The sequence below is a fragment of the Plasmodium fragile genome (assembly GCF_000956335.1).
Source record: "Plasmodium fragile strain nilgiri unplaced genomic scaffold supercont1.90, whole genome shotgun sequence".
NCBI lineage: Eukaryota > Apicomplexa > Aconoidasida > Haemosporida > Plasmodiidae > Plasmodium > Plasmodium fragile.
In genome coordinates this window covers 9,435-22,217 of record NW_012192670.1, presented here as the reverse complement: position 1 = coordinate 22,217, position 12,783 = coordinate 9,435, and the positions used below count along the sequence as shown (strand labels likewise).

The 12,783-nt window shown below is 41.4% G+C and overlaps 3 protein-coding genes across 3 annotated transcripts in view; 1 reads left to right on the top strand and 2 right to left on the bottom strand.

The window, feature by feature from the left end:
* The window catches only part of AK88_05051 (uncharacterized protein), a gene marked incomplete at both ends in the record, with an annotated part of 17,728 nt that extends 17,084 nt beyond the window's left edge, over positions 1 to 644 (bottom strand). The window contains one exon of the mRNA XM_012482653.1: positions 22 to 644. Within this exon, the coding sequence (XP_012338076.1) occupies positions 22 to 644 (623 nt within the window). The remainder of the gene's footprint in view (positions 1 to 21) is intronic.
* Positions 645 to 4,215: 3,571 nt separating this feature from the next.
* Positions 4,216 to 9,945, bottom strand: AK88_05050 (uncharacterized protein; the record flags this gene model as incomplete). Its single annotated transcript, XM_012482652.1, has 6 exons — positions 4,216 to 4,323; positions 4,451 to 4,602; positions 4,745 to 5,321; positions 7,079 to 7,683; positions 7,989 to 8,594; positions 8,970 to 9,945. 6 exons carry the CDS (start codon positions 9,943 to 9,945, stop codon positions 4,216 to 4,218), a joined length of 3,024 nt encoding a protein of 1,007 aa, XP_012338075.1.
* Positions 9,946 to 10,697: 752 nt separating this feature from the next.
* AK88_05049 (uncharacterized protein) lies at positions 10,698 to 12,330 on the top strand (the record flags this gene model as incomplete). Its single annotated transcript, XM_012482651.1, has 4 exons — positions 10,698 to 10,903; positions 11,113 to 11,200; positions 12,077 to 12,107; positions 12,206 to 12,330. 4 exons carry the CDS (start codon positions 10,698 to 10,700, stop codon positions 12,328 to 12,330), a joined length of 450 nt encoding a protein of 149 aa, XP_012338074.1.
* Positions 12,331 to 12,783: the final 453 nt, after the last annotated feature.

Sequence of the window (12,783 nt, the reverse complement as noted above, 5' to 3'; positions counted from 1 at the left end):
GCAGCTTCCCATTTGTTTAACGCTTCAGCTTCCTTGCGCTCCTCCTCGTTCTGTACGACCTGGTGTTTGTCTCCTACATTTGGGATGCGTGTTTTCTTTAGGACGTCGTCTGCTTTTTGTCTTGCAGAATCCATGGCAGCTTCCCATTTGTTTAACGCTTCAGCCTCTTGTTCGGCATCTTTCTTGCGCTTCTCCTCGGCGTCGTCCTCTGCGACCTGGTGTATGTCCCCGACATGTGAGACGCTGTTATCGTTATCCCCTTGTAATTCTTTTGGTCCTTCTCCTATTTCATTATTTGATGCTACTGTCGGTATAGGTGTTACTGCATCTGCTCGTGGTGACGGCGTTGTCCCGGATAATGGCAATGTTACGGGTGGTAGTGCTGCTGATTCTTCTCGACTATTCTGCTGTTCCACATCTGGTCCTTGTAGTAGACCATGTTCCCCATCATCCTTACCGTCATCACTGTCATCATGCCCATCATCATCACCATTGCCCTGGGTAGTAAATTTGTCCCCCTCCCATCCATGTCTTAAATGAGGATTCTGGAAATTAATAATTTTACCCTCTGTGGTTCCATAATTTGGGGACATGTATAAATTTACGAAGTGTACAAAAAGGATGGTGTTGACACATTGCCTCATTCTTTTGACATATATGTTAACAAGTTGGGGCACTTTTAAATAATTCCAACAAAATGAGGAATAAAAAGAACAAAAAAAATTGAAAATAAATTAACGATAGTTCAGTGATCTAATTGGGATAAGTTTGCACATTGACAAAAAATATCTCAAAAGGGGATTAATATTTGAGTTTCCAATTTATGTACAATTTAGTTGTCAAAATATCATTTGAAAAAAATGTAAAAATATAATTACCGTCAAGTATTTGCAACAAACACGATTATATTCACCGAAATGGGGAAATGCTTTATAAATGAACACAGAAAAAGTCTAACAAATAAAATAAAAAAAAAAAACAAAGTAAAAGAAAAAATACACATATGCGTATACATTATGCATACATTCGTAGCGCACCAAACAGTCTAATTCATTGAGGATATTAATTTGACAAAATTAATTTTTCGTTTAAAGATGCTCACTTTAAACATTCCATAAAATGCGGAAAAGCTATTCCGATTAATTTCACACTTGGATATTCATAAATGTAAAAATAACGTTTGTAACAAACAAATAATAAATAAATAAATGTTTCATAAAAACAAAAAAAGTTGTAATGATGATTTTTCCTTTTCATTCAATCAATTGAGCAAAATGTCAATCCATTAAGGTTTAGGGTTTAGCGTTTAACGCCCTTGCCAGCAGTGTCAGCGCTTGAAAAAGCTGAACGGGAGTATATTATTCTATAACCCCCTCGGTAAAGGAACGCAATGTGTAGTGAAGGCGTGCGCCAAAATGTAGGTACATACACATATGTTTATTTCTTCATAGGAATGAAAAATAATTTCATTATTCTTTAAAAGAAAGAAATAAAAATTGTGGATTTGTACAAACGTACAAAATACGTCTAATTATTTCTTTTAGAACAAAAAAATAAGTGCACGCAGAATATGTCCTAGAAAGAACGTCACAGGAAGAGGCTCAATGCGGGAGTGAGCTGGAAATGATTATGCAACCGCCTGTCCTGTTTTTATGTTCTGATATTGGTACAGGTAAGGATATATCTTCACCTTGTGTACTTTGCATACACATACATATGTATACGTGTGGGGCCATCTGTGGTCATGTGTTCACTGTGTTCACGTGGACATGTTACGGGCAGTCTGTTAACTGTAGTGCGCGGTACCTATATATACTTTGTCATTCGGTGGCAGTACGCCTTTCAATATACATATATATGTGTGTGTCTTCAATGTGTTGCATGTTATGGTATGGATACACAGATTTTTCTGTGTTATGGTACACAGTATGGGAACAATCAACATTCTCCTTGTGCTGTGCAATTTTGCGTGCGGGATGCTCCTCGCTCGCGCCCTATTGGACACTGGAATTATATGTAAACACGAATATAGACCTTGGAGTCTACTACTGCAACTAATGCAATAATTCCCTTCGGCTGGTTTTTAGGTTCGCCCTACAACACACATTGTTCACGCGCCGCTGTTGTTTCGTTCATCCATAAAATTTGCGCCTTTTGTACCCTGCTTCGGGCATGAAAAGGGACGGAGGCGGGCATGGAAACGGCAATATTTGGGAGTGCCGCACACTACATTTTTCTCCTTCTCTGGGAATTGACTAATAATTAAGGGTCATGGGAAGCCATAAAGGAAACTGTTCGTTTGCATTGTGCAAAGCCTTTCATCCTTCCCTTAGCACATATAATACTATTCCATCGCGAAATCCATTCTCCTAAAACTTAATGCAGTCATATGCACATACTCTAATTCCATCATCGTGCCTTTATGATTTCCGGCATACAGTTGTAGGTACTTCCCAGAGTCATTCGTTTTACACACCCTGCGTGTAATTCATTGCATCCAATGAAGAAAAAAAAAAACACAAAAAAAAGAAAACATCATAAGAGCAGAGTTTGACGCAACACTAAAACAAGTTAAAGTTCGACAAAAGAAAAACAAACTAAATATTTGTACAAATGAAATAAAAAAAATAATATATAAATAACGTAAAAACAAAGAATGCCTGGACAACATTACGCGCACTTCCAAGGTAAACTGTTGCCGCAGCCCTGAGAAAAACTTAACAATATGTGTGCAGATGCATTTACGCAGTGCAGGTAGGCCGTGCGCTTGTACTGTCACGAATACAATGTACCATGAGAAACGTACACAAAAACAGATTTACGAGCATCGCGCGCAATATGTTTTCGTAACCGCGCGAACAATATATGTGCCTCTATATTATGTTACAGCGCTTAAAATAATTATTCTGAAAGAACAAAATGTTCGTGTATTCAATTTGTACCATATACTTCTAACGCGTTCATTTCTGAAATTGGGAATCATCCCGTATGAATATGACGCGGCGCTACGTCTAACATGTGTCTGCAACCATGTATGTGCCTCGCTGATCATTTTAGGCATCCGTATATTCATATAGTATGCATTTTAGTACATTGTGAAATATGAAATTGGGTATTCAGTACGCGCGCCAAAAAAATTAACGATGAAATATAAAGTTCACTGAGTAATTCTGTTGGCGCGCATTCCTATTATTTCTGTTGCTGATACGAAGTTCTAACGCCCCTTTGTGGTGTACCTTATTCCTTACGCCAGGCGGCAACCTGTCCACACAGAGTGGAACTTAGCATCCACTACCCTGGGTCATAGCTGGCAGATTTCATGCTTCGACGGTTCCATTGAACAAATGTTATATTTACTCTTACACACGTAGAAGGAGTTCAAATTATATGAGAAAAAATGTACACATATAAGCAAATATATATATATAATTGCGTGTACGCAGAAAGACGGCCATGGGGTCACATTTATAATTATAGAATAATGTACATATGTGCTTCATCTGCTTCCCTGAACAATATGTAAGGACCGTAGGTTTTACACAAGATGCTACTCATTATGCGTTTGCGAAGGTATTACTGTGACCGCTGTTGAAATAGCTGATGCTGATGTTGCATCAGTGAATGGCCGTGTTATTGTGTAAATACATATAGTGCCGGAAGTAAATAAGAATCCGGGAGCAAATTTTTTGAAATAGAAAAAACAAAAAAAGAAAAGAACTTGTTGCACATTATAAAAGTACATACTACACACTGTATCTAGTATAATCTTAGTATAATACATGTTACAGGTATGATGTGGCAGATTATGAGTTATACATATTAGAATATATATGCGTATATATATGTGTATTTATATGTAGAATACGGAAGGGGCACATTCTCTTCAGAGCGCGTTCCCCTCCGCATAATATCAATACACAACGAATTACATAACCAAACCGCGCAGTATGCGCGCAAACGATTTGTATTAGGAAGATATAAACAATATTATCGTTTAAAACAGAACACAGGAATATATGTTACAATTATGAATGAACCATATCATACAGACAGTGCAAAAAGTCATAAGAAGGTAGACCTGATGCATATGTAAAATCATAACATTTAATTTGCCAACCAGAAGTAGAAAACGAAAGTAACTTATGGTTTCTTAGGTGCTTTCGGTTTTCCGGATACCTCTGATTTTTCCGGAGTACCTCCGGTTTGTCATGGTGTTCAGATGCAATTGTGTGCGTCGACATTTTCTGCGGCACTGTTGCCTTCGCCTGCGGTAGCAGCATCGGAATAGCCCAAGTGAGCACATACTGAGTATACCCATGCCACCTGCAGTGGAGGCTATGGCAATCCCAGCTTTGCAGCACGATCCGCTCGTAGCTGCAGCCGCAGTTAAACACGCACTTCCAACCCCTAGAGCTGGAAGTGCAAACGCAACGGCACAGCTAGCACCAACCATTATTGCACAGTAAACCAAAATAGCAGCAACGAAGAACTTGCAGTACCTATATAGAATATATGCAGCCAATTTCCGTCTACTAAAGTCTCTTCCGGGTTTGACGTTAACTGCCTTATTCTGCTTGCCATGCTTTGTGCTTGCGGTCGTTCCTGTAAATTAGGCGTGTGGAATATGATTCGATGAATATTCTATCTCCCGAACGAGGCGTTTTTTCGGGGGAAACATCTCAACATACAACTTTCGACAAAATTTGTATTTTCTCTCCTCGTCCTGTTTGCACATCCGTTTTACCTGTACCCGAAGATCCTTGCGGCTCCTGTTTCGTTTTTGCACTTTGTCCTTTATTTTGTACATTATTCTGTAGGGACGGTGGCAATGATGCTTGTGCACCAACCTTCGAAACGGATGTGCTAGGCTTTTCAACTGACGCGGAGACTGCCATATCGGCAGATAATGTGTCGCGGCTATCAACTTCTTCTTCCGTTGCATCATGTTCTATTTTCCACTTTCTTTCATAATGGACTTCTTGTGGTATCTCGTACTCCACCATTTTCCATTCTTTTAGAATAGTTCCTTCTCCGTCTCTATAACATCGTTTTTTTGGTGTCGTCCATTGTTCGCGACAATATATTCGTTTAGGACGAGATGCATAGGCTTGTGCATAACGTTCGTCGACATCGTCGTAGGCACCTTCATAGGCTCCTTCATAGGTTGGTTGAGTATCGTCATAGTGTTCGAATGCCATCGGATCTAATACAAGCTCATGTTCTGATGGAATTGCTTTAATTTTTGCTAAACTGCGGGCAACTCTGTTACGTACGCGTAATTTGGCCAAAGGCTCTTCGTGTCTGTCGAAGTCGCCTGGATGCTGTAGAAAGGGGAAGCGCAGAGGAGTGGTAGTGATGAGTTGTATTAATAAAGGAATGGTAATACGACAACGGAACAAAGGGGAAGTAACAAGGGGAAAGCAATAAATATACATATAAATATTGGGTATGTTGTGTGCGGCATATATGTAGCCGAACGCGAAACATTCCAGGCTACATCTGTATGTGATCATGGTATCTTTCTTTTGTGCGTCGACTTACCGTTAAGCAGATGCAAGCAACTACAAACAGGATAGCAGCTGATTTGGAGAAAAGCGATCTATGCGCCTTTTTGTCATGTGTTTCATTTCCTTTCCTGGATGTGTCAACGGTTTTGCCATTTCGGGATGGCGATGACCCTTGTGGAATGATGCTTGTCGATGTTTGTTTGTTGTTCGAATGTGCCATGTTGCTGTGGATACTTATATAAAATGGAAATGTACAACGGTAGTGTCCTGTTTGCTTTTTTGCTCTAAGTATAGTGCTCTTTCTGATGTGTAATAAGGAAATATATGTACCATTTTTATATGGCATTTATAGTTTCTACAAAACGGAAACTATAAAGTATGATGAGGCATAATTTATATATGTACATTCTTTTTCTTTTTTTTTTTTGACGTGGCTTTTTTGAGTACTTCTAATTTGTATTTTGCATTTATACATAATAGAATTCTGAAAAAAGGTGCCTTACTTTTACAACATTAGAAGAAGGTAAACATGGCCTTTTTTTTTTTTTTTTTTTGAAAAAAATATAAATATATAAAAAATATAGCAAACTACTTAGAAACTCACTTTTTAAGAATATTAATGAAAAATTGAAGAAGAAGAGGGAGTTTAAAATTCTTAAATGGAAGTCAATAATAATATATGCTTGTTCCTATTTTCCCTTGTGTTGTTATTGTTGTTCACATGGAAATGTTTATTATGGAATAAAAAAAAGAAGCAGGCACTTGTACTAGCAATTTGTAGTTAATTTAAATCAGAAATAATAAAAGAACGAAACAGAATTAAAAGTGTTGCCGGAAAAAAAGTGAGTGAAAGGGGAGAAATAGTGTTGGGTGATTTTTGTTTTTTTATTATAGGAGCCGGAATATAATGTATATGAGTGAGGGACCTTATGTATGCCGTGTGTTAAATAAAAAAAAAAAAAAATAGATGTACCCTAGAGTATTAGTACGAGCACAAGAACTTACGCTATAAATGTTGTTTTTTTGTATTGAACATGAAATATATCTAAATAAATGTATTTATGCTTTATAGGAAATGAGTTATTTTAAGCCATTTATAAATATTCATTGTACACCATGTTTGTTGTTCTTTTCCAGATTGTTTCAATGGGGTTTAAGATTTAGGGCCATTTTTTTTTTTTTTTTTTTTTTTTTTTCTTCCTGAATAATAAACTGTCATAAGTACAAGAATATATGCATATTATGCTAGTGTTGCATATCTGCATGGCGCTCCAGTGTACCCAAGTATCTAAAATTGTGTCGCACAAGCCCAACATCCGTTGGCTCAAATGTACCATGTATCGGCATATATGTACATATGTCCCTAGTAGGTTTATTCTGTTGCTGTTTTTTTTTTTTTTGGGGAATATTTCACGTAGTATGTTGATGTAGAGTCCCCTCCCGGCTTTCGTTTAAGGGAGCACATTAACGGAGCAAGGACACTTGTTTTTGTCCTTTTTCCACTCGGTTATATTTGTGCGTGCTTGTGCGCTGTGCGTCTGTGTGTGACCTTGCGTGTTGTGTGCACTTACCTTCCATAGGAAGAACGCAATGATTCCAATACAAACAACCGCTGGGATGATGGCGGGGTTATACGGGATGAGATCCTTGGGGTGGAATGGTTTCGAGGGAAGAGGGAGCATGGATTGATCTTGCTGATTGGTGTCTGAACTAGGGCCACTGGAAGGAGGGGAACCACCTGCTCCACCAACTGCAGCACCTGCACCACGGCCAGTACCACCACCACTACTACCACCGCCTTGTCCGCCGCCATCCGCACCTCCTTTTCCTGCCCCACCAGAAACACCATCTGCACCACCTCCTGAGGACTGGTCGGCGCCTCCGCCGCTGCCGCTTGTACCCGATTGATCTGGGTTCGGGTTGGGTTTTGGTTTGGGTGGATTGAGAGGAGGGGGGTCATCATTGCCGCCATCGGCGACGGCGGGCACGGTGTTACCGGCTTCACCGCTTCCGCCTTTTTCACCTGCTGGACCGGAAGCGCCGGCCGGATGGACAGGACCGGCGGCACCGGGTGCATGGGATGGTGTCTGCGGTGTCGGGAGATGTGGTCCTGGTGATAATGATGGTGTTGTTTCTTCCTGAGCATTACTGTTGGGGACGTGGGAGTCAGGGGAACCTACGAATTTAAGTGACAGAGGAAGAAGAGTAAGTGTCGAAACTGAACTTTTGGGCGGTGCATGGTTGTTTGGTGGACCACACGGTCCGTCGTTGGTTGGTTGCGTGAGCATTGGGCAACGCGTGGTTGCGGTGCATCCCTCGTGCATCTTGTGCACCGCGTGCCCATTGCAGCAATATATAAATGTTTTCTTTTTTTGCCCTTTTTTTCTGTTTAGTTCCGTTTTTTTATTTTTTTTGTTCTTTTCTGTTTTCCCCCACAGTCTCCAACATGTGTGTATACTTTTCCTGTTTCAGGTGCCTTACTTTTCTCCTTCTTCTCTTGCTCCTCCAGTAACTTAGTAATAGTATCCATACCCACTGCACCAGTGGGATCATAGGTTGTGGTGGTGATCTCAGTTGTTATGACTGCAGTACCAAGTAGAGTTTCAGCAGTCTTGCTTTCAACTACTTTGCTCTCTTTCTCACCTGGTGTCGGCGCGTATACCTGTGGGTTGTGCTTGTTTCCATCCTCGTCCACCTTAGGTCCCGATGTGCCGGCTGCGGATGCTGGTGGCTCCTTTCTACTATTGTTCCCCGGCGTTGATCCTTCCTGTTGTGGTGGTGGAGGTGGGGGTTGTTGTCCAGGTCCTGGTATTTGACCTGATACTGCGCCTGGGTCTCCGGCGCCCGGTGGTGACTGTGGTAATGATGGTGCTGCCTCGGGTCCGCCGGATACTGCGGGTCGGGGGGGTTCACGCGTCGTGTCGTCTGACCGAAGTACTGTTGTTGGGGACCCTGGTGACGACGATGGCTGCGTTGGTGAGGATGATGGTGCCTGTGTGCCCTTTGGCCCCTGTGACACATCACTTCCTTTTTCTTTCCCTGAAGTTTTCGACGTGGACTCCTGCTCTGTCTTCTTCTCTGTCGCCGCTGCAAATAAAGCAAGGAAGTACAACGACAAAATGATAACAAAACAGGACACAAGTGGTACAGAAAGAAGGGGGCGGGAGGGTTTGGTGTGGTACGGTCGGGTCGACTCGATGGACTGCGTCCAGGCGAACTCGGTGAACTTTGGCTAGATGGTAGCAGTACAAGTTTTATGTTGTTGTTGCAATCGCCGCTGTCGCTGCCGTCGTCGCCGCACACTGCGGCTCAACGAAGGGGATGCGTCGTGCTGTTCCCCCCCGCGTGTGCGTGTTGTGGCCGTTGCGTTTGTGGAGGCATGCATATTCGTGCGGTCCACATGCGTGCCGTGTATTCGTATTGTTTCGTGTCGTATTCGTGCTTTCGCCCATCGGTCCTTACCTGGCGATGCCTTGGATGGTGTGGTTTCCGGCGTTTCTGTAACTGCTGGTTTTGAGGCGCCCGCGGGTTTGGCCGGGCCACCTGCAGTACCTGTATTACCGGTGGCTGACATGCCCGGTGCTTGTGATGTTGTTGATGATGATGTCGCCTGTTGTTCCCCCGGTGAGTGTCCGTTGTTTTGTGGACTTTTCGAACGGGAGTTCGTCGTTGTTGTGTTGTCCCGTTGCCACTTCCCGTCCTTCACTTTGTCTAATATCTTTTCTATTGCCTTAATGTCGCCACCCTTCTCAAGCACCTCGTTCAGTAAGGCCTTTCTGTCCTGTTCTATCAGTTCCTTCCCCTTATTGATGAATGTTTTCACCTGGTCCTGATCTTCACGTTTCAATACTCCTGCAACAGTCACACTTCCTTGCCCTGAGTCTGCCCTGCGTGTACCTTGTTGTCCTGGCGACCCCGGACATACTCCTCCTGTGGCCGAAGCTTTTCCAGGTGAAATGCCTCCTTCAGTTCTCAATTCATCCATCCACTTTGCCATGGTTAAACCAACCAACTTGCTCCCAACTCTCAGGTCATTATAATTAATTTGTTCACATTTTTTACTAGTATCGACGTGTAGCAGCGCCTCTCTCAACGTGCTCATTGCAGTAGAAACAGCCTTCACAATTTCAATGTGCATGCAGTGCTTGCCAAAGTGTTCCACTATTGCCACATTCCCCAACATGCACCTGAGATAATCCTCAAGCACCTGTTCATTTTTGAATATTCGACTCTGTGCCCAGTTCTCCCCTACCCAATCAATTCTATCCATAAATAGAAAAACTTTCATGACCCTCTGGCAAACTATCCTTTTTATTGTAGTAATACCCACGCTTTTTCGAGGATAAATTGCCTCACACGTTTCCTTAGTTAATTTATCTTCTTTTTTCCATCTTGCCCTTAGCACTTCGAACAGTTGTCTGGTGTCTGTCCATATCATATCCTACATTCCAATTAATCCATATATTCATACAAACACGTGACATTTCTCTCAGTACTACTTAAAAATGTCCACCTCTCCTACATGACATTACTCACGCACCCAGTACACCTTGCCCCCTTACATCAATAACGCGGGCTATATACATGTATACATTTACTGTACTCTTACATGTTTTCCTGAGTCCACTCACTTATATATACGCTGAATGGAATGAATTTGCACTATCTCATATATAAAACGATTCACCTATATTACAAGTTCCAGCCCACACATTATACTGACTGAACCATGCAAAACCATCCATAAGCATATTCTATGGATAGGAATACTCTTCTGTTCGCCCTATACGCGTTCCACAAAGAACAACTGTGTTCTCCTCTCTTTCCTACTGTACATTAACTTACCCCATAGTGTTCACCCTGGTACGCGTTCCTACGTGTTAAATATGCTACTAGTGCACCTGCGAACTCTGCTGTAGACATGTTGTTCGACCCTTAGTTCTATACACTGCATGAACTCTGATAACAATAGTATACTGCCGCATAGTCTGCATCATTACTCATGGATGCTACTTCCGTTGAACTATACCTTCTGGCTCACAGTCCTGCACAATTCCTGTTATGTGGTATCTGTATGAAATACAACCCACCCTTAAATTGTAATTTATATACGTCCTCCTTCTTCATCACATACGACTCATGCAGAAGAGCACGAGTGCATGAGTGTACACTACACGAAAAAGTCCAACTATGTGGCCGGTGCTGAATAATATTAATGCCGGAAGAAATATGGTTGCAATGTGTTGTGCACATACAGGGTACTGGAAAATTATTAATGCCATATATGTCCCAGAAAAATGCAATAGCCTTATCTTCGATAGAATATATGCCACCCGTGTTTGGCATGCAAAATTGATGAAAAAAAAGAGAAAACAGAATGAAACAGGAAAAAAAAGGTATACTCGTGAATAGATAATAATATCACTTAAAAAAGAAAAAAAAAATAAATCTGTATACATATGTTCCCAAATAGAAAAATTACATCCACCAGGGAAAATATACTCCATAATGAGTAGTTCATATACGACAAGGTCCTGCTGTGGCCTCCCTACCCACAAAGAACGTACACCAATGTCCTAACTTAATATTTCTGTCGAACACGGAGAAAAAGGAAGAAGGAAAATAAGGAAGAAAGAAAAGATAGAAAAGACAAAGCTAAGGAAAAAATAGAAAAAATGCTACACTACACTACCGTACACGCACAACGCGTCATGAAAAGCACCCCCGCCCCCCTTTCTATACCGGTGTGCACTAAACGCCTGGCACACACACTGTCTCTCTGTGCGTACACAACCAAACCGCAGTAACAACAACAACATCAATTCGCTTCTTCCGTCGTTGTCGCCTTGCTTCCCGCGGCTACTTCGTCGAATCGTTTACTCGAACGCCGTAATCGAACCGCTTTACTCGGCTACTTCGTCGAATACGTGCACTCGGACAATCTGCTTTACCCGGCCGCGTTGGTCGACGCGTTTGCTCGGAGAGACAATCTCTCCTCCTTTGGTACACTCGGCTACGTCGTCGACGCGTGTGCTCGGAGACAATCCCGTGTACCCGGCCGCGTGTGCTCGCAGAGACAATCGTCGTCCTTCTTACACTCGGACAATCCGTCGTCGAATCGTTGTTACACTCGGCCCCGTTTGCTCGGACATAAACCTGTGTACGCGGACGCAGTGGCGGTAACGGAAGAGTAGCGCAACAGGCTCATTGCTGCAGAAGAACAAGGACGCTAGAGAAGCAGGCGCAGAATGCGCAAGAGCACAAGAACAAAGGGAAGAAAAATAAAATCAAGGTCAGAGTAGTGCGTAGAATGTTCAAGCGGTAAAACAACCAACAGGGCAAGAAGACTAGGCAGGAGTAGCACTAAAGAAGGATGTCCCATGAAGAAACAAAAAAGACACCCCTAAATCCTAAAACTCATAAACCCGGAAACTGTGAAAATATACATCTTTTAATATGATCATTGAAAACGTATATACCTGAAGCCTAAACCCTAAAATTATCAACTTCGAGACCATACATCCTAGATCCTAGATCGTAGATGCTAAATCCTAGATCGTACAACTTAGATTCAAGATGCTAGATCCTACATCCTAGAAGGTACATCGTAAATCCGAGACCATAGGTCCTACATTCTAGAACGTACATCGTAAATCCGAGACCGTAAATCCTACATCCTACACCCTAAAGCCCTAAAGCCTCTATTAAAATATTTTACATAAAATACCCCATCATTTTGAACATAAAAGAATATTTAAACGTAAAAAGCCAAACCCTTAAGCCTGAAAAGTATCCCATCATACCCTCAATACAAATGATCTAGCCCGCTTTTATCCACTTCTTTTCCATCATTATGCCCAAGTTAGAATAATAAACTGTTATTACATATATAGAAGTTGCTATTTTTCAAAATAAATAATATTCGCATTTATTCGACCGTGTGCAAGTTCGACGTTTTTAAACAGTGCGCAAATATGTCTTTACAAAGTAGCAGCCACTTAATTAGTTCTTACTCTATATATTATGCAATAGAATCACACTGCTTTTATATTATTACTACATTACCATATTTATCTTATATGTATTCGTATTTATATTAATTTTTTATGTAAAATAATATATATAGGCACGTATGACAGAAAAACAAGAATAGCGCATATTGTCAAAAGACCGAATTAGCATCCACTTGTGCGTAAAAAATACAAGCTTATTTCCTGTAAAAATTTATACATATATGAAAAAAAGAACAGTTCTATAATCCTTGCCGATATATTAA